At 40.6% G+C, this 22863-nt stretch overlaps 1 protein-coding gene across 1 annotated transcript in view; it reads left to right on the top strand.

Annotated features, from left to right (window-relative positions):
- Positions 1–22863, top strand: part of LOC150096939 (zinc finger homeobox protein 3-like) — a 156748-nt gene that overhangs the window by 50384 nt on the left and 83501 nt on the right. The window contains exon 3 of the mRNA XM_090408098.1: positions 10394–16600. Within this exon, the coding sequence (XP_090264224.1) occupies positions 10394–16600 (6207 nt within the window). The remainder of the gene's footprint in view (positions 1–10393; positions 16601–22863) is intronic.

The raw sequence follows: 22863 nt of genomic DNA, 5'->3' as shown, positions 1-22863 counted from the left end.
ACGAAAACGTCGGGGGAGGAGTTGGGGAGAAACGACGGTAGTTCTTGTGTTTGACGATGGGCACATCCAGGCAGGACAAATTGGTGACCAAATCATCATTCTGCGACATTAGTAGGATTAAAGAGAAAAGGGATCAAGGCACGTGCGTGATGTAGAGCCTTAGTGGTGTGTTTGCTAGGTAAGATCTTCCAGTTGACTGTGCAGCCACTGTTTTACTTGGAAAACCGATTTATGCACGCTTGCGTCGGATCTTTCTGTTTTTCTTTTATCCCTGCCGGTCTTCGCCTTACGTTTGATCCTTTTTATTAATTCTGCGAATGGTGTTTGGGCGACACTTTATCCCACTGCGGCGTGGATATTCCAGCCACCAGTTAGGTGCACCTAATACGAAAAGCGCGCGCGCGCGCGCCTTCTTCGCACCACAACGAGATGGAAGTGCCGTAGACATTTACAAATGCCGGGGATTAGGATCCAACCATCCGTCCGCCGAGGAAGACGCACGCCTAAGAGACAGCTACAATTGCCTTCTCTCTCTCGCTTGTATGTGTTCGTGTGTGTGTGTGTGTGTGCTACAGGTATGGGGGTGTCAGAAATGCACGTGTTGTTATTGATCTGGCGTGGTTTTAGGCCACACGATCTGCATATTGATTCGGGCACGTTTGCATTTCTACACGTGGCTTTATGTGTACAGCCTTTGGCTGGGTGTCGTGCAACTGCACAAGCTTGTACGTGAAGACGAATATCGTGAAATGTTAAAGATCGGTGATTGGCTTAATAGTGTCGCTGCCATAGTAACTATTTATATTGTATTGGTGCAGCCCGAAACAAGCACGATTTGGATTCCTTCTCTGTTTAGTGCAGGTCTGTTAATATTCATGCTTTGAACTGGTGCAATCCTGGATTACCTCGAAGTCGCTTGGTCACCACCTAGAAAATGGTCTTCTCCGAAGTTCCAGCATCGTTTTCTGAGGTGTACTCTCATCGTGTCTAATTGTATGCTGCTGTAATCTCTTCAGAACTTTTCGTATGCAGTGGTTCACTATCTGCGATAGACGATGGAGTCTTGTGAAAGTCAGTAGTTTATAGTTTTTCCCTTGTTTCTCCACTGATGTTAGTGGTGTGAGGAACCCAACTCGTTTGTGACTTGTGATCATATCTGTCACTCACTGACTCACACTTTTTGATGTTCAAGTAATAGCTGATGTTAAGTGATATGGAACTAGTGGTGCCACTCTTTTAACATTTTGCGCAGTTCCAGTATCGACTAATGAATCATCTTGTGGCAATTAGTGTTAATCAGGTCAGGAAAACTCTTAAAATGTACCAGAATGTCTCTCCGCGCCATAACGCTCCAAGTCACATCGGTAATATGGTGCTACTTGGTTCGTGTGTGACGAGTTATTTAGGAGCACATAAGCAGGCGATTATATTTTCTGAGGCTCCTACATTTTTGGTAAGTAGTGTATATTCAGTTTCTGACAAATTCATTGTTTAGTGGCGAATATACTTGGTAGTCAGACATTCAAGCAAATGTTAAAATAGCACTTCCTATCAGTAAACTTTGGTATGTATCACGCACACAAAACCTGTTGATTTAATATCGGCTTCTGTTCGTTCGAGGCCAAGAGAACTTCGTGAATTATGTTGGCACCTCTGAGTGTTATGTCTGGCTCCGTCATTCTCCGATAATGGCGGATGAGTCGAGCTCATTACGGCATTTTTGTTTCTTGTTTATTTCTAAAACTTTTCACATTGGCGCTGATTATATCGTAATGACGTTTCTGTGTTTGCAAGGACGCACCCAGATTTTAATTACCTTCCCGCGCGGAAAACGTCCGATTTTGGTTTTCGAACATAAAATGACGCAACTGCAGAACTGAGAAGTGCCGTGTTTATCAGAGTGACGTCATCAGACTGACATGTTAATGAATGAGTTCTCACTACAGCTTCCACTCGTTAGCAACATGGAGGAACTCGCATCCGTCTGGTTGACCTTGATAAAGGATATGCATTGTGAAAGATCCGGAAACCTCTCGTTTATGGACAGTGCCAAGAAACCTACTAAATGTGGACACTGACCATCTCTAGCTACGCTTGTTATCTTGGCAAAAAACGCAATAAATATTTTTGTCATACAAGAAATGCATATTCATGTATATTCTGGCCATCGCAGTTGACAAGAAAAAGTTGTCAGTGTGTAAAACCTGGGTCATTCCTACTTGTGTTCATGTGTAAGTACAGGAACATATGTTCCTATATTCCCTCATGAACTGTTATGTAACGCAAAGGCCAACAGATAGATCCCTGTTTGCTTTACAACCATTCTACCAGAATCTCTCGTATGATAAAAGATTGCATCACCTAAATAAACTGTAGGCAATGGAAATGTCAGTTGCCACTTCAGATAGTTGTATAAGAAGATCCAGGAAGCTAACATTAACATATCGATGGTATCAGGAAGATTATATGGCAATTTCGGCAGTCTGATGTGTAAATGATAAACCTGCAGAGTTCAAAGTGTCTAGAGGGGGATTCACAGTTGTTAGAGAATATCACTTAAAGGACCTATTAGTCTTGATTTTGTACAGAAGAGCATCACTGCACTTAAGCTAAACATTAACCATGGCAAACGGTGCAGACTACGCTGATTTATAGCACACTGTGAATGCCTACACCATTAATTTGCAGCTTCGAATCACGCCACACACTTTACTGATGTGGTCAGGTGTGGTGTGACAGATATCTGGGAGCTGCATCATTCTATTTGTGAAGTTTTCTGCCGCAAGTTTAATGGAAACATGTCTTCCAGGTTAACCGCTGGTTGTGTTGCCTCGAACGATGAATGCCCATGGCTGTGGAATCCTTTTCGGAACAGACTCAAGTCTTTTTCGATACGACAGTCCTCCGTGTCATACTGTTTGAGGAAATGGCAAAACACTTCGCCGGTCTTCACGGAGTCCTCATCTCACGCCAATAGAACACATTTTAAGAACGAAATGGAATATCAGGTTGAGGTTGCACCAGTGCGTCCAAGAGTAATCCACAGTACATGATGCATATTATCCCAACCTTGTGGACCTGTCTAGAAAGGTGGAAAGTCTGATCCGAGCCAGAGTCACAATCTATAGAAAAGTTGCAGTTTAGGTTTTTCTGAAGTATACTCTTATTTAAACATAGTCTATATTCAGCACCATTGCATAGCATATTGTGGTCTTGCATGACTGTTTGGTCCGAATATGGCTTACTTCAAATCATTTGGATTTATGGCGATACTTGTTTCAAAAATCATTCTTATCGCTATAATCAAGAATGATACCGCAGCGGCAAGATAAATCTCATTTTGAGCAGATATGATCTAAGGAAGCACACATATTCTGCAATTGCTATACAAGGTGGTACGACTTAAAATGTTGAAGCCACTACCATAAACTGGTAATGTAATTAGCTTTACAAAGTATCAATTACTAATGATCTGCAGAACATTGTCCGAATACTTATGGACTCTCTTTCATGATAGATATATATAATGGCATTGCCCACCCATCATTAAATGCGGTAATGGCACTTCACTCTGTTCCTCAATGATGTGCCACACCAGTTCTCGCCAGGTGGTGCTGTTGCATACTTTTCTGGAATCTTCAGCACTCTGAAGATCATTCACTCCAGACACACCATCCATCCATCTCATTGATGGTCTACCCCTTCCTCTTTTTCCCGGAACTTTACCTTCTATTACTGTTCTGAGAGGTCCTCCTTCCATCCTTTCAATGTGTCCAAAATATTTTAACTTTCTTCTGTCAGTATCCTTAAGAAGCCTTAAAGTTCTACTGATCTTTTCTAACACCCATTCATTTGTACTCCTTTCAGTATATGATATCCTAAACAGTCTTCTTTAACCACATCTCAAAAGTGGCTGTCCTTTTTTATTGCATCAGATTTCTTTAGGTTTCAGGTCTCACATCCATAAGTCGCTGTTGTAAAAAAGGAGCTGCATCCAGAATCTTTTAACTTTGTTCCTGTGGAGACAGATCCATCCCTCCAGATTTTAGGCAAATCTCTGAGTGTTGTTTTGGCTATTCTTAATCTTTTGTCGATCTCTTCTTAACAGCAATTCTTCGCATTAATGATGGATCCCACGTACTCGAACTTGATGACTTTCTCAATTCTTTTTCCATTAAATCTGTGGTATAGTTGTATACTTGTTTCTCATGAGCTTCTCTGTTTATATTTCCTTTGAGAACCATAATCTTTGTCTTTCTAGGTTTAAGTTGAAGTCCTTCATTTGTAATGACAAGAACTAGGACGAATCCTTGACAAAGTTAATGAGATCTGTAAAAACAGAGAACTTCAACTGTAGCATCAGCGTACATAAGATTACTGATTAATCTGGCCACCTATCCTAATACCTGTTTTAAGCTCATCCAATGCTACACACATGATATGCTCAGCATAGATACTATACAGGTGAGGAGAAAGTAGGCATCCTTACCTAACTCCGTAGCCAACCTGACGGCAATCAGTTGGCTATCAACCCGACTGTGTTGAGGAAAACCTCTTATTTTCATTTCTTACCACAGATTCATACGCTGAACTCAGTTAAAAGCTTTTAAGTGGTCTATGAAACGCATTACGTAAAGGGGAGTCTGTTCTTTATACTTTTCAGTGATCTGTTTAAGGCAAAGGATGAGCTTAGAGATGTCTCAGAACTTGCTTGTTGTTCAAGCATTTCAGCCTCAACTTTGGCAGAAATGCTTGAGCAAAATTCTCAATCCTACTTAGAATTATCTTTAATAAACTCTTGCTTGCATGAGATATAAACTACTAGTTCTATATTTCTTGCAATCTTTCATATCTCCGTTCTTATGTAGTGGTATGAAAACCGACTTCTTCCGGTCTCTAAGCCATGATCTTGTTTTCCATACTCTTGTAATCAATCTCTGAAACACTGTGATCCCTCCATTCCCTGTGGCCTTAATTAACTCTGCTGCAATTCCATCGGCGCCTGGGCTTATTGCTGTTAATTTATTTAACTGCTCTTTCAACCTCATGCCAAATCGAAATTTTCATAGTGAGAAGGCTTCTCCAAAATTTCCTTATCCTCTCTGCTGTGTCTATTCGTTTCTTTTACCGCTTTCTTTCAATCAGATGTCATGTTGAATCTGATATCGATGGATCACTTGATCTTTTAACAGGGACTTGGATGTTTCTTGGCTGTATCATGTATTATTGCCTTGACTCCTTCCTAGAGCATTTTAGTTGAATTCTCCGCATTTTTCTCCAAACGATCATCCACATATGTTGATGTTTCTTCTGTAAACCCACTAGGGATTACTCTGACATCCATTCTAGTGCGACAGGACTGACCTGGAACGTTTCCGAGTGTCAGTGTTACTTTGGCTCTTACTAGTTGATGGTCTGTGGGACAAGTATGCACATCAGAGATGCTTCTCTTCCACCATTGGAGTACCAGGATGTAATCAGTCTGGTTCCTTGACCTATCAATGTTAAATGTTCAAGTACGGGTCCGTTGTGGGGTGTTTCTGGGAGCAGGTAAGAGATTAGTTGTTACTATCTCTTAGCAAGGGTAAATTCCAACAGCCTTTCACCACGGATGTTATGTTTACCCAGACCAAACATACCACACTCAGGCCGGCCTAACTCTCATACCCTTTCCCATTTTTGCATTTAAGTCCCATAAGATGAAAAGTACATCCCTCCTTCGTAGGCAGTTCAAAAAACAGTCTGGTTTTTGTAGTATCCCTCACTCTCTTCATCAGACCTCTCTGTGTGGGATGCATAAACTACCACGATTGACACGTTGCTTTCTTCTGTGCCACAGCTAACGTATAGTGCTTTGAGTCACTTCCTGAATAAACAATCAGCTTACATCCTGTCTTTTGAAATGAATTTCTCCATCCCATCTGGTCTCCGTAATTCCTAGGATGTCAATTTTCTACCTCTCCATCGTTTAACAGACAATATTAAGAGTACCCCTTTGTATACCCCGTGCGTTTTATGTGCATATGTAAAGTTCACGTCTGAGATTAATTCCATACTTTCTGTATTACTCGTTCACAGCAACAGTGACTTGTGCAGGAGACTGTAATATATTTCTCGAACAAAACCCCTCTGCCTAAATCCTGAACGCTACTCTGATCATTCTGCGCGACAACCGATGCAGCATGAGATGTGTTATAAGGCACAACCATATTAGAATTTTCCAAGAAATGAAAGTTTAGAGTTCCAGAGGCCCTTTCATTGGGGTTTTGGCCCCAATTCATTCTACATTGACCAAGTGGGTTGGGACTTCAGCCTAGTAAGCGAGACAAATACTTGGAGAGAAGGCAGGCTTCCACTGCATAAGACGAAAAGAAATAGCAAAATAATCAAGGTGCACTCCTAGCTCTCGACTACTGCAATAGCATTGGGGGGGGGGGGCAGTCTACAGATAATATAAGATACTAGGGAGGGCTCCGCTCCCCTGACACCTACGGCGCCCAACCCCCCGAGTTCCGGACTGGTAGGCCGGTTCTCCTTGAATTCTGATGACTCGAAAAGGGGTTCCGTCTTCCCTGGGGCCTATGGCGCCCAATCCTCCGAGTTGCGGACTGGTAGGCCAGTTGTTGAATTTTGAAGACTCAAAAGGGGACCCCCCTTCGAGTCTTTATATTATAGAGTAGATGTATTACTTAAGGAGTAATGGCATTGAATGAGTTAAACTAAACACAACACTAATGTTATCAGTAAGTTTTTCATGTGAGTGCCATCCACGAAGGATTGTAATATGATAACAAGAGAAATGAATCTCTAATATTTTCACACTACAATTTCGTGCTTTTAAGAAAGAATAGAAGGCTTCTTGAATATTTCAGGGGTGAGGCTTCTCTCTATGTGTGCTGCAAATCTAAGCGTTTCCATTTTTTTGGAGAACTACGTGGACGTGGTTAAAGTATTGACACATGGGCTGCCACAAATAAAATCAGTAGCGATAATACTGTGGAGTTGCTTCTTATGATGTCAATTAAAAGCCCACTGGTCGTAGGGTGTGGAATCATAGCTACTAAGTTTTATATTGTTGTTCTTGACACTCGTTTGTGCGTCCCTTATTATCTTTTCCTTTGTACGTTTAGCAGCAAAGATATGCTTTTTTTGTAGGTTTTATAAGCTGTTAACTAAAACCTTTAACACGAACCCTAAAAATATATGGAACTTATCTTAAACTGCTCCACAATTCATAACAGCAAATATCAATAAAAATGCATTGGCTACATTGCTGGATTTTCAGCTTTATTTTCATATTTTTCTGTCGTTAAGTGTTAATATGGCTATAACACTTGAAAGAGAATGTCTAAAATATCTGAATAATTATTTTGCGAATTATCAACTCCCAGACATTAAGCCAACTGGTGACGACAACATCAGGCTTCACACAAGTGGAAAACAATGGGATAAAAATACTGAAGATTTCAAATTTCCAGGAAGAATTTGATGCTTGTCATATTTGATCGAAGCTACTAATATTAGTATTGGTTCACTGCTTCACAGCAATGTCAATTTTGTACTCATAAACCTCCCCTTCCCACGGCAATGAATTGTTTTGAACCAATAGTCGAATCAATAGACCGTATTTGATTAAACAAATAGCTACAAAGTTGACCCAACTTCCTGAGTTATAACGACAGCTGTGGAATGGGCAATGTCCATTTCTGCCTAAAGTCTATTATAAGATACGTCTGTAGTTGGCGAGATAACTAAGCATTCTACTCTTCGCGAAGGACTACGATAGCCCACGGACACCACCGGTTCATAACAATTAATTGTCTGCGGAGCTTATAGTTACAAATCCAGCATGACAGAAGATCAGTGAACCGTTGCTGACTATTGATAACCTCTACTGCTTAATCTGTTCGTATTTCCAACCGAATTACTGGTCCGGTTCTTTCCGCATTACAGAAATAGTTCATCTTCATCAGGAGCTATATATATGATTTTTTTTATCCAAAAGTAAATGTATTTAGTGGTGTGCCATCCCTGAATAGGTCATATTTTAAATAGGGCCTTTAGAAACGCCGCATTGATGTCTAGCAATTCCACCCTAGATGGATTTAAGGACATTGAGGGACACCAAATAATAGCAGCTTTATTTATTCTAGTTTTAGGTAAGAAGAGTAGTATCATCGTTAGCCTGATATATTCATGTAGTACATGCTTTTTTTTTCTTCTTAATATTCCAAAGAAGTTAACGTTTTTCTCTTTTCTTACTCCTGAAGAGGGGATTTCGGTGATTGGAATTATTACGACCAATGCATGAACTCCATTCTTCAATTAGTTTGTCAGATTCGCGAGTTTTTAACAAATCCTATCGCTTCTAACATATCAGAATGATGTGAGAGGAAGACCATCTCTCTTCTTACAGAAAAATAAGCACGCTTGCATTTATTCGTTGTTTGTTTGTTAAGTTTGCATCTTGTATGTTTTCTTTATGTTTGGAGTGCTAACGTGATTTGATCACGCCTATCCCCTCACTTCCTATTTACCATTCACATCGAGTAATGTCTTTCCGAGAAGTCGGCATCATGAAGTGTCTCAAACTTTCTTTCATTTTGAGGGCGCAAAATTAAAGTTGTTCAATTGACTAGTGACTAAATAACATTCCCCTGAAAAACCTACAGGTCATTTAGAGAAGATAATCTTGATGTCCCCAGTTACTTCATATTCTGTGAACCCTATCTGAAACAGTCATCCATGTAAGAAATCAAAACCTTACTTGCTAGAAGGGAAAAAAAATAGCATACGCCTTCAAGAATTGCGTATACTCCATGCGTATACTAAAATAAAATCCCTAATCAAAGAAAACATGATACTTAATATCATGTTTTCTTTGATTAGGGATTAATATGGACGATATAAAATTTATGTTTTTCTTAGTAAATTTTAAAATATAAAAGTGTTGGATTAGTTAAAGATCGGTTTATGTATTCAGAGATTCGTAATACGAATACAGTATAACAAAACTGATGTAGGTTTTTCAGATGATCATGTTCGTTACCTCATCCCTAAAATCTCCAAATAATGTATACAAATATTATTTGTTTTCACTGTTTCGAAATAGGATAATTTAAAATGAGTTTATAGGCATTTTTGCAGTATTTTTAATTACAATTAACTGCAAGCCTACTGGAATCTTCAGATACTCCAGATTGCTTGTGACCAGGGCCGGCGCTACCATTTAGGCAAACTAGGAAACCGCCTAGGGCGCAAGCCATGAAGGGGCGCAAAACTTCAAGCTATGCTTTATTCATACTTTACTAAAATATCAAAATTAAATAGTGATATATGATTTAGGTATGGATTCTTTTTCCTTATCCCTCACACATCACACTATTTTACTATTCAACTCTTGGTTCTTTTTTGTTCCTTACCTAAGTGATTTGAACCTACCGCTATTTAAAATTCAGTTAAGATAAATATTTTAAAACGTTAACATTTTAAAATATTAAATTTCGGTATTTTATAACTTTTTCTTTGTAAATGAATTATAACAGAGAATTTTTCAAATTAATTAAAAACGAAAATAAAAAAGCCCTACCAATTAGCTGTTAATTTAACCCGAAAGACAATTTTATTTTGTTTAATGTCAATTAGAATCATTTTAGTTTATGAAATAAGGGGCGCACTTGTAAACTATGCCTAGGGCGCAAAAGTCACACTGCTTGTGACTGCAGTTTAACGCTATTCTAAACGGTATTGCTGGGATATCGTAGATCCCAGCTCATCTGCTCGCTGTCTTCCTTTTGATGACAAATCCCGTCTATAGTTAACAAAAACTCCAGTTTATTATTTAACGAATCATGTATTATAGAAACAAACCTCTAGAATACTTATTTCTAACCATTCTTCGATGAATTTTTCTTAGCCCCTTTAAATTCAGTGCTGTATTAATAATATAATCAAATCTCTAGACAAAGTGAGAAAAAATAGTATATAAATTAATTTCTTTGAGAAGGAGATGTTCTAATTAAAAATTTCAGCTGTATACATAATAGTAGGTCAAGGATTTCTTTCACCGTTCTTTTTTTTTTTTAAATAATTTTTTTTTTTTTTTTTTTGTTACTGTATTTCCTACTAGTGCGCCCTCCACCACTAACAAAAATTAATATTTTGGCGACTTAGCAATATAAATTTTTTTTTTTCGGAATTTTATTTAAATTTTAGGAACCAGTATGGCAATACAATGTAGGGTTTAGCCATGTTGGGTTCCTAATCATATTTCTGTGTCAAGTAATATTCTCCACCTCCTCCAAAATATTGTCATTGTCAGATATCTTACGAGTATTCGAGGGTTTTTTCTTCCTGATTTTAATCTGAGTCCCTCATGATTTGTATTTTTCAGATAACAAGACCAACAAGATGGTGGAAGTCGACGGTCGAGTAGAAGAAGAACGTCTTGAAGACCACCAAAAGGTCGATGATGGATCAATGCTTAAACAAGCTCTGCTAGACAAGGCCAATGCCGAACCCGCCACAGATGCCAATCACACCTGTCCTTTTTGTAATTATTCAAGCAGTAGTGAGGTTCGCATCCAGATGCATGTGATGGCTCAGCATTCCCAACGACCCACTTCTGTTCCATGTCCGCTGTGTCAAGAAGGATTTAAAGAATACGCGCGATTGGAGAATCACTTAGTGGAAGTCCACAATGTAACACAGGAGGGCGTGCAGCGCCTCATGTTAATGGTAGACCAATCGGAATGGGCTATGGCCAATCCAACAGGAAAGCAGAATTCTTCATCACCTCAGAGTACAGAGGTAGCGGAAACAAAGCCCGATCTAGGTGACATTGATGGAAAAAGCGACAGCGACAGTCGAGACAAAGCCAGTGGAGATGAAGGTGGTGTGGAAGATTTTTCTTGCGCCGTATGTGGGAAAGTGTACTCTGTAATCGAAGATCTTTTCTGTCACCAACACGAATTTGGTCATGTGGATAAGAAGAAGCCATCTGGATATTTGTGTTGGAAGAAGGGTTGCAATCAGTGTTTCAACACCTTGGCTGCCACTCAAATCCATTTCAAGGAGATTCACACAAAGAAATCGCCGCTGTCGGTGTCGGAAAGGCACGTGTACAAATATCGATGCAACCAATGCAGCTTGGCTTTCAAGACACTCGAGAAGTTACAACTGCACACCCAATATCATGTAATTCGAGCGGCGACGAAATGCGTCTTGTGTGATAGGAGTTTCCGCACGGTGGCAGCACTGCAGAAGCATGTAGAGACATCTCATGTAGATATGTCTAAAGAAGAAATGGAACGGTATCGTAACAGTCTAGCTAATAATCCTCTACTAAGTGGAGGAGGAAGTGGAGGAGTGTTGGATCCTCAAACGACAGAACTGTTGAAAAAGGAAAGTAACAGGGAGGAGGTGGATGAAGATGAAGAAGAGGAAATTGAAGATGTGGGATTTTTGGAAGAAAACGATGCGCCTGATGGAGACGACGGAAAAGATCACGTTTTGGAGGACTACATTAACAGTCAGGCTATAGCAGAAGACAGTTACAATGATCCCACGAGAAAATACAAGTGCCACCGTTGTAAGGTCGCCTTCACACGACAGAGTTACTTGACTAGTCACAACAAAACCCTACTGCATAGGAAAGGGGAGAAGATGAGCTATCCTATGGAGAAATACTTGGATCCCAACAGACCATTCAAGTGTGAAGTATGCAAGGAATCTTTCACGCAAAAGAACATTCTCTTAGTTCATTATAATTCTGTATCTCATCTGCACAAGTTAAAAATTAGCATGAAAGAAAATAGCAACCCAGCAACCACAGTAGTCACCTCTACTTCCACTACTAAAACTAACTCTGTTGTTACTAGCACCAGCACTGCAACCACCCCTACAAACAGTACAAATTCAGTACGTACTACCCCTACCCCAGTCATAACTACAAAGCCCTCAACTCCTTCCACGCCTTCAATAAACAACAACAATTGCAGCACATCTGATTCTGGAGATAACGAGAAAAAACCTTTCCGATGTAACATCTGCAAGGTGGCTTATAGCCAAAGTTCTACATTGGACATTCACGTGCGATCAGTCCTACATCAGACAAGAGCATCTAAACTGCACGAGCTAGCGATGACTGGCCAAGTGGATCTCTCACTGCCGTTAATTGAGAGGCCAGACTCTGGACAAGAACAACAGCCACAAAAAAGTTCTGAAGGATCTCTTCCACAAATCACTCCTCCTCCGATACAGTCACCCAGGATTTCTGACCTCCCTCCTTTCTCACTTCCTACGTCATCGTCAGCAATGGCAATTCCTGTTACTTCTGTATCTCCACAAATCTCCTTTCACCTTCCCTCAGATCCAACAGGTCTCCAGCAAGCTCTTGGTCTAGTCTCACATATTGCACAACCTCCTGTTCTCGTTCCTTCTCAGATGTCCCCTCAAGGCATCTTCACGTGTCATAGATGCGGAGTTATATTCATGTCTCAAGAAGCTCTTCTGCAACATCAGCAACTCTACTGTTTTCTCTCTCAACCACCTCCTCCTCTCCTGTCTGCTGCACCAAACACACCTCAGCCACCACCAATCCCAGGATTAACACAACCTCCACCTCATTTATCAAGATTATCGTTACCTCATGAAAGAGAAGAATCTCAACAGAGACTATCATTGCCGCTTCCTCATCCTGAAACATCACCTTCACCAAGTATAACGAACAGTATTTCCCATCACCAATCACAATCGAGTCCAACTCCAGGAAAGATGATGTTTTCTAAGTTTGCTTTTCCTCGTACAAAACCTCCAATGTTTCGACATCTTTTAGAAAGCTTTGGGTTTGATGTAGTGATGCAGTTCAACGAAATGACTCAAAAGAAACCAAGAAAAGAAGTTGAAAAGAAAGAGGCAGATGATCATCCAAAGAAAGATGCAATAGAAGAAAGCAAAAGCAAAAACATCTTACTCGAGAATGAAGACAAAAAAGAGAAGACAAAAATTGATCTTCCAGAGATTAATCGGTCGGTGTGTGAAGAATGCGGACGAGATTTCTCTAGCATCTGGGTTTTAAAGTCGCATCAGGAAGAAATTCACAAAAACATTGTGCCAATATTGATGGTTGAAAAATTTGCTGAGGATTTTAAAGTTGATTACGAGAGGAGAAATGCATCATCAGCCCCAGCTGCTGATGAAGTAAGTATATCTGAAGCCACTTCTCCATCTTCAAGTGGTGAGCCAAGCACAGGGCCATCATCAACTCCAGTGACTCCTTCAGGACCACCATCTCTCTCACTTCCTCCTTCTATCACTCCCCCAGTCACTTCCTTTGCTTCCCCCCAGGTATCAGAAGCAGCTACTATGACAGCAACCCAGATGGCAGCTCATCTTCAGTTCAACCAATTACTAATGAACATGGGTTTAGGTATCGGAATGCCAATGGGACTGAACATGAGCATGAACTTGCCCTTTAGTGGAGCCATGAACCTTCACCCACCACTAATACCTCTAATGATGCCTCCTCCTCTTGATCCTCTAATGGCTTCTGCCTTTACCCATCCTATGATGCCCAATCCAATGGATCCGAATTTCTTTGCTGCTCAGAAACTTCTTCAACAACAACAATTATCTCATGCCCAACAACAAAAGCGAGCACGAACTAGAATTAGCGATGACCAGTTGAAAATACTGAGAGCCTACTTTGACATCAACAACTCGCCAACGGAAGAGCAGCTCATGGAAATGTCAGATAAATCTGGACTCCCACTGAAGGTCATCAAACATTGGTTTCGGAATACGCTGTTCAAAGAAAGACAAAGGAATAAAGACTCTCCATACAACTTCAACAATCCTCCGTCAACCTTTCTAAATTTGGAAGAGTACGAAAAAACTGGAGAAGCTAAGGTCCATTCTGTAAATCACAACATGGATGAAGTTAAAGACAAGTGTAGAGACAACAGCAGTAGCAGGAATGAAGAAACCAGTAGTGGTAGCTCGGAAGATAAACCATCAGAAAAAAGGCCAAAGACCCCGAAATCTCCTCTGCATGAAGAAAGGCCCACTCCATCAAATTCATGTGTTCTCCCATTTTCCGACGCGAATATCTTGGTGTCAACGCCATGCTCCATTCCAGTGATAAGTACAAGTAATCCCACCTACTTCAATGATCTGCATAATCCCACCTCAGACTTCCTTCCCAGTTTTCTTAATCCTCTCACTTCTCCCATGGCTCCTTGTTCTCCTCCTACCTCAGAATCTCCCCACTCCACAGGAACTCCAAGCGGTACAACTACACCAACCACATCAAGCTCTGGAAAACGTGCCAATCGTACGAGGTTTACGGATTATCAAATCAAGGTACTTCAGGAATTCTTTGAGACAAATGCATATCCTAAAGATGATGATCTGGAGTATCTCTCCAAACTTCTCAATCTCAGTCCTAGAGTTATTGTGGTTTGGTTTCAAAACGCTCGTCAAAAAGCAAGAAAAGTGTATGAAAACCAACCACCAGTAGCTATCGAAGAAGAGAGATCGACTCGCTTTCAGAGAACACCAGGACTCAACTACAAGTGTAACAAATGCTCTCAAGTATTCCAGAGGTATTATGAGTTGATAAAACACCAAAAAGGTTCCTGTTTCAAAGACGAAAATCCGTTAGCTGCTCAATTAAAACAAACTATTGGAACTGATGAAAGATCTCGGCCACCATCCTTACCGAGTCCGAGTCCGGTGGTTCCTAGACCTCAGGACAAGTTTGGGCAGAATGGTACGTACAGATGTGATAAATGCAGTTTAGCATTCTCCAGATTAGATCTTTGGAGAGAGCATCAACTCGTTCATATGATGAATCCCAGCCTTTTCCCCAACTTCTCAAACTCATCATTTGGAATGATGTCGTATGACACGCAAACGCCACCGTTGCCTCAGATGAAACGAAAAGTCTCAGACGACGAGGATTCCACTCCTGAACAGCCTAAGGACAAGAGACTAAGAACCACTATCCTTCCCGAACAATTGGACTATTTGTATCAGCAGTATCAGGTGGAGAGTAATCCGAGTCGGAAGATGCTGGAGAACATTGCCAAGGAAGTGGGATTGAAGAAAAGAGTGGTACAAGTTTGGTTTCAGAACACACGAGCACGAGAGCGCAAAGGTCAATTTCGGGCACATCAACAAGTCATCCACAAAAGATGTCCTTTCTGTCGAGCACTGTTCAAGGCCCGCTCTGCTCTGGAATCTCATTTGGCCACCCGGCATGCAGATCAGTACACCAAAGGCGACATCAACATCGATGCCCTTCCCGATGGTGATGGAGACGATTCGAATCCAGAAGCTCCTACATGTTCCAGTCCGTTAGACGAAAAACCTTCCACCTCTCTACCTTCACCCTCTCCCCCACTAAATACCCCATCCACGTCTGCTGATTCGGTTCAAAGTACAATGAAGCGCTATTACGAAGATTCGTTGAAGAAGTACTTGGATGAGTTGTGTTCCCCTAGTCACACGAGCAAGGATTCCACACAAAGTAACGACGCAACGTCCAATAAGAATCCAGAGAAAGCAGAAGGCAAAGAAACCACCGATTCTCCTCTTGATCTCAGCAAACCTCTGAAACTCGGTGGCGACAAGGACATTGCGTTCCTTCTAGCGGAAGATGGAATGTCACATACGGGAATTGCTGACGATGCTCGCTCCGAAACGTATTCCGAATCGACGGACAATATGGACGGAGAAGATGCGTATGAGAGCAATCCTACCTCACCCGGTTCCCACATCAGCTTGCATCGGCGAATGACCAACTCTGGAAAGAGGTTTCGCACCCAGATGTCAACGGTGCAGCTCAAGGTCATGAAGTCCATTTTCGTTGATTACAAGACTCCGTCGATGGCTGAATGCGAGACGCTGGGTCGAGATATCGGACTGCCGAAAAGAGTTATTCAGGTGTGGTTCCAGAATGCTCGAGCCAAAGAAAAGAAGAACAAATTGGCCTTTGAGAAGACGTTTGGCCACGAAATGGAATCTTACAAGCAGCCAGAGGAATGTACGTTGTGCCAGATCAAATATAACCTGAAGTTCTCAGCTTCGAGTGTGCAGGAACATCTCTTCTCCAAGAAGCACATCGATAAACTCAGGACTCATATCGAAAGCATGAAGAAACTCACCGAGAGCCAAGACAGCTCCGATAGGACTGACTTGACCCTTCCTCCTCAACAGCCAGATTTGACCAGGAACAGAAATTGCTCCACCAACATGACGCCTGCTCCAGGTCTCATGCAAATGATGGGACTTTCGCAGATACCCTCACTCCCTTCCTCCCTCCCCAACTTCACCCCTAGCGTGTCGTCCGAATCCGAGAAAGGCGATTCCAGAAAGGATCAGAACTGTGCCGTCGATGGCTTACCCACCAAGCCAAAGGAAGAGATGACATCTTCGCAGATCCCAGTATCCTCCCAAGACAATGTTGTGATGAATCCCCTCGGTGACTTCATGCTTCCTGGAAGCGACGCATCCAGCCTGTTCCCATACATGTATGCGGGCTTTCCCGGTTATTATCCCGGCGTTCCCGGGGCCTTTCTGCAGCCAACCATTTACCCAGGTAGGACTAAACTCTGACCTACGGGATCCCAGGACTCTAGCCAAACGTGTGTGCATGTGTTTGTGTATGGCCTATTTATTTCATGAATGCGGGCTCTCGTGGGCCGATCTAGTTCCTAAGTTCGGGGGACCAAGGTACGAGAGGTAAGCCAAGACAGTGTACATATTATATACAAGACAGACAAGTATTTTGCCATTTTTGTACATTTTAATCATTGACCGTTCCTAATGGCACAGATGCCTTTATACATAGGACTATTTGCTCGCCACCCTGCTTGATTGGATGTGACCCCTCAAGACCTCCCTATTGTGTAGTTTTTGGCCCTCAGAAGGCGTTTATTTCTGAGTAGCATGAACTGTATTATGAGTCGCTTGTTCCCCCATTCTATCCCCTTAAGATGACGCAGTGTGGCTTTATTTTTGTATCATAGTCGCCAGATGTCGCTAGTGTAGCATCCCTAATGTACAAATCTAAGTTTTTTCCCTATCCTTTCCTGTGGCACAACGCTCCGGTCTGCATGCATGTGTCTGTGCCTTTTATTTCTAAATGCCTAGGCTGTGCTAGAGGCATGCCTTATTCTGTTGTAGCAGGCCTGGCAGAAAGCGCCCTCTAACGGGCGACCGTGCTGAAATGTATATAGTTTGTGTATGCTTTAGCAGTATGTAAAATAAACTTGTTGTTTACAGATGTTTGGTTTGTTGCGTTATTTTTTGTTTATACCAACAGAATTATTTTGAACATTTAGTTTGTGGTGTAATCCTTGTAGCAGATGCTCCCCTACCTCCATCCCTGTGTACCCGTGCTCCTCAAGCAGTCTTTTTAAATTGCCGTGGGTAGAAGTAGACAGTAGTCATTTAACTTTTTTTTTTTTGAGGGGAGGGCATAAGATTTTCCCCTCTGCGTCTCGGTGAACTCTTAGATTATTTTTGATTGATTGAGAAAATGATTCCCCTCCTTCATAGACGTGTTTTTGCTTTGATGTTTACAATGGAAATTTAGTTTTGAGTGTATTTATATAGTACTTTGTATATTTATGAATTGGCAGATGTTTATACTTGTGCTTATATACACATACAGCAGTTTAATACACACGATTTGTTTTTAAAAAAAATAGTAAGCTCAGGTTTCTTTGCAACAAAAAATAGTGAATAATTTTATGGTATTGGTGAGATGATGAAAGTATGTATGGATATGTTGAAATCAAAGATATTTGCAATATTTTAAAATCTAACTTATATTTACCGAATGTGAAAAAAAATCCTCCTGAAAATTGTTTTTCTAGGTTGTTTTTCTTATTCACCTGATGACTTGACTTGTATATTTTGGAATCCCTGATGTTTCCATCCCCATGGGGCTTTTCTTCCCGTATTCTTCGCTCTACTCCTCCTGATTCTTTTTTTACTATCATTTCATCCAGACCATCAGCACTGGGATTCAATGCTCCTCTTCTACCGTGTTTGCTATGCAATGTGACATGTGGACATTCAGAGAAGATTTTCGGTTGGCAGTCTTGCACAACTGTGACCTCTGCATCAACAAGATAGGCGGTCTTGGATGGCTAAAAACAAACGGCTAGTGGGCTTGTCTGCAAGGGTAAAAGGCATTGTAGTAAGTCTATCATCCCCGTCATCCACGGTCGGGACTCAAGGCTAGCTGTGGAATAGGCTAGTATAGCGAACTGGTTAATCCTGGCGTTCCACTCCCCTAGAGCAGTCATTACTTGCCGCTTAGTGGACGTCCATGTGTGGCTCCATGGTATTTGGAGAGTTGTGACGCTGAACAAAAAATCTCTTAAGAATGAAGTCTTCATCCTGGAATGTACCAGTGTTTCTGGTCATTCACGCAACAGGTGAAAAACCAATAGAAAAAATGCCAACCTTCTTTGTTCAAAAGGGTTTAGAAGGACCGGCAGGCTCTCCCAAAACAGTTAAGAAATTACGTTCTGGTGATCTTGTAGAAACATCATACCTGCAACATTCTGAAAAACTGCTGAGTCAATCAATAGGCGGAATACCAATCACTGTAACACCTCACAGTTAAAATCAGTGAGTGACAAGTATGGGGCACATCGTGATACATAGGAGTGGTCACCTGATTCAGACCAGAAACAGCATCCTTACTTTTGATACACCTAAGTCTCCACCATCTGTAAAAGCAAAGGCATCTCAACTGTCCTGTTAGAATGTACATCCCAAATCCACTCAGATGCTCTAAATGTCAGAAATATGGACATACCCAAACTGCCTGTCGTGGTCCTACCATATGTGCCCGATGCGGTAGTAAAGAGCATGATAACCAATCTTGCTCTGCCCAGAAAGCTAAATGCATAAATCAGGGAGAGCATCTAACTTATCCCTGTACATGTCAGAAATAGAAATATGAAAAAAGAAATACAAAATATTAAAACAGAACAAAACATATATCTGGGTGTGAAAAGAAAGTTAATCACCACCAATCCTAAGATCCTTTTATGCTGAGAAGGTGACAGTTAAGAAAATATCAACAGCATCTGAAACTCTTACGTCTATTCCACCATCAGATAATTTTACCATACTTGAACTTTATGATCGCGAGGTGCTTCTCTGTTGAGCGCATCAATTGTATACACTCAACTAAAACAACAGGAAACAACTAAAAAATGGTTCCATTCGATGAGAAGCCACTAGTCAAAAATTTATGACTAGGACTTAAATATAAAGTACCGGACACTCCGACAGAAAGAAATGGATACTTCGATATCCACTGAAAATAAATTAAACTTACCAGCGATTCTGACACATCAGATGATGGATTGAATATTTTTTCAAAGGAAGAGATAGACACTGGCCGTCCATACTTTCCAAAATACAAACCTCGCTATGGTAAGTGCTCAACCTTCCGAATATCAGACAAGTTTAAAAAATCAAAACAATAGGAAAATTTTTACAACGGAACTATTGTGGACTTCGCCAGAATATCGATTCTGTCCACAGGAAACATACTTAGGACCCTTAAGAAATTTCACTGTTCTATGCAAGGACACAACTAAAGGTGATCCTGCTGTTGGTGGAGTAGCAATTCTAGTGGGGCAGTCATACACTTTTTCATCATGTCCAGCATAATACTCCTCTGGAAGCAGTAGAGATTCGCCTCTCCTTGGGATTTCTGATTACAATATGTTCAATTTATTTAACACCAAGTGCTGAGTTAAATGAAATTGATAACCTCATCTTTCAACTGCCTGAAACCGTACTTTTGATGGTCACAATACTCTCTGGGGTAGCGCCAACACTAATAAACGAGGTCGAATTAATGACAGAATCCTTGATAATAATAACCCATCCTTTTAAATAATAAATTCAATACTCTCTTCCCTAAGCCTACCCATTCGTATTCTGCAATTGATCTTCCAATCTACTCCCCTTCCATTCTTCCAGTGCTCGAGTGCAACGTCGAACAGAGCATATATGGAAGTGATCACTTTCCTGTTATTCGCACAATGTCTTTACAGGAACCATGTTCTTCTACATGGAAACCTATGTTGAAAATAGTCCAGGCTGACTGGAATGTTTTTTACCATCTTGCAAAATTTAATGCTGATGCACTCAGTCAAATCTCTTTCAACGAAGCAGTGAAAGATAACAGATTATTGTCCAGACAGCAACAGCCTCAATTCCATAAACATCCCGATTTCCACTCTGCTCAAAGTCTTGATAGAACCAAGAGTGCCGAGCAGCCAAAAAGATCGATACAGAGCATGGGGTATATTTCGTAGATACTTCACATTAAACTTAATAGCTTTTAAGCATGTTCTAGCCAAAGCACGTTATGTAAGATGTTAGAGTCAAAAGCAATATTGGATTTAGTTTATATCATCGACTAATTAAATAACTAGTATAAAAATTGTTTGGGGTGAAATTCAGGGAACGAAAGATGGATACAGGACACATCAACTGTCTACCTTGGAACATAATGGATGTGTTGTGGCTGATCTCAAAGCTATTGTAGACACTTTGGGAGAAAGTTTTGCTAGAATCTCTGCAACCGTTTCACATTCCTCCTAAATGTTTACTTTTGAAAGAGCAGTCAGAGAAACAAAGGCTAAATTTTTCTACCAATGGGCTTGAGCCATACAATCAACCATTTGTTAAGGAGGAACTAAAATGAGCTCTTTTGCTGTCTCACCCTAGTGCATTTGGGCCTGATGACATCCATTATGAAATGATAAAGCATATCTTATCATCTTCTATGGATCTCCTTCTCTTAATATACAGAATACTTGCAGAGGAAGAGTTTTCGGATTCTTGGCATAAGTAAGTTCACTACTGTCTCAAACCCAGGAAAGGATTGAACACAAGCAAAGAATGATCGATCTATTGCTTTGAACACTTGTTTGTAAGATATTGGATAAAATGGTTAATGTCGGACTTCTCTGGTATTAAAAAAAAAAAAAAAAATTCTCTCCAGTATACGATGTGGCTTTCGTAGACATCGTTCAATCTTGGACCACGTGGTCCGAGAGTTTCTGAACTCAATCCGTTCAGAAACTTGTATAAGAGACGAATTCTCGACAAGAATATCTGGGTTCAGTGATCTTTGACATGAAAAAATCTTATGAATAGCCTGAAGATATGACATATTAAAAGATCTCTATAACCTTAGTTCTCAGAATACACTTTCCCATAAATATTCATAATCTTCTGTCTAACCGAAGTTTTCAAGTGCGAGTGGGAAGTATGCTATCTTAGCCGTGTAATCAAGAACAGCGTTCACCCCGTCTTAAGTGTGACGCTTCACTATAGACAATGCAGTATATGTTGATGACTTCACAATTTACTGTCCCTCTCGTAACGAGGATCATTGATAGACAACTTCAGTAAGCAATTGATCATGTTTCTCTATGGTCCCTTAGTAATGGGTTCAGGTTTTCAGCAGAAAAAAGTGTCTGCGGCACTTCTGCCGAAAACTCAACCTTCAATCAGATCCTAAATTAAGAATGGGACAAACTGTTATTCCAGTAGCAACAGAAGCCAAGTTCTGGGGACTCATCTTTTGACAAAAACACTTACATTCATTACACGCATTCGTCACCTAAGAAAAAAGTGCAGAGAGCATTGAATCCCCTTCGCACTCAATCCTCTCTTGAATGGTGTGCGAAACGATCTTCATCGCTTCTTCTTTATCGTGCGCTTATACGTCCAGAGCTGGATTATGGGTCTCAAGTCTATAGTTCTGCAAAGCAGAATGTCCTGCGATGGTTGGATCCCATCCATCATCAGGGTATATGGATTGCTACTGATGCCTTTCGCACATCTCCACTCAAAGTCTTTATTAGGTTAATCTATTAACTATGCCCCCAAAATACCAACCTGGACCAGTAACTTTTCTCATCGTTGGAAGACAGAATATCAAACACGTCACACTCCTATACGCCCTTTTGGGTATGCGTGTTAAAGAGATTATTGAAGCTATTAGCATAACTGCTGATAACATTACCTGCCTGCACCAAACAAAACAGTTTTCCTTCATGACAAATTTGCACTCCTACAATCCCTCGCTATGTCAACTACAAAAGATACTTCATCATCTGACTACCCGCAATTGTTTAAGATACAAAGATCAGTCCACTCTGATTTCTTGCCTGAGACATCTATGGCTGCTGCTGCATTTCTGACAATATTATCTGCAACCAAATCCCATTTGATTGCAATAATTATTCAGCAGAGTTGCCATTTAGACTTAATGAGTTCTTTATAGGCTCTTCTATGTATAACATCCAATGTTTTGTGAAATTGGACAAGTGTTGTACGAAATGAATTTGAATTCTGTTTATATTCTATTGATACTAATATGAAAATCAGTGGCAAATTATATTGTTCGAATTATATGATTTGATAACAATAACACTTTCTGACATAATTCGAACGTCAATATACCGATTAAAATTGGGAAGTCGTTTTAAATCGTGTGAATAATTTTTGAAAGATACATTAATAGATGGAGTCCAAATTTCAAGTCATTCTAACCCCGAGAAAATCCCTATTCACTGTAGGTTTTTGAAGTGATGAATTCTTAAGAGAAAGAAATTATCAAAAAAAATATATGCAAAAATTTAAAGCTTATACACAGTATTTTGTAATTGCAAATCGAATACAGATCTGATAAATGCATGCACAGCAAATATGGTCTTGCTTGTAGCTTTGCTGGAACAGCTGTTTCGACTTCATGTTGCAGTATGCATTGTTGTTCAAACGTTACAGATATACGTACTGTCACAATAAGTA

This window comes from Typopeltis vanoorti, chromosome 18 (assembly GCF_054136105.1).
Source record: "Typopeltis vanoorti isolate ZY-2024b chromosome 18, IOZ_Tvanoo_1.0, whole genome shotgun sequence".
Classification (NCBI taxonomy): Eukaryota; Metazoa; Arthropoda; class Arachnida; order Uropygi; family Thelyphonidae; genus Typopeltis; species Typopeltis vanoorti.
Note: the sequence above shows the minus strand (reverse complement) of the source record. Positions and strands in the feature narration are given on the sequence as shown.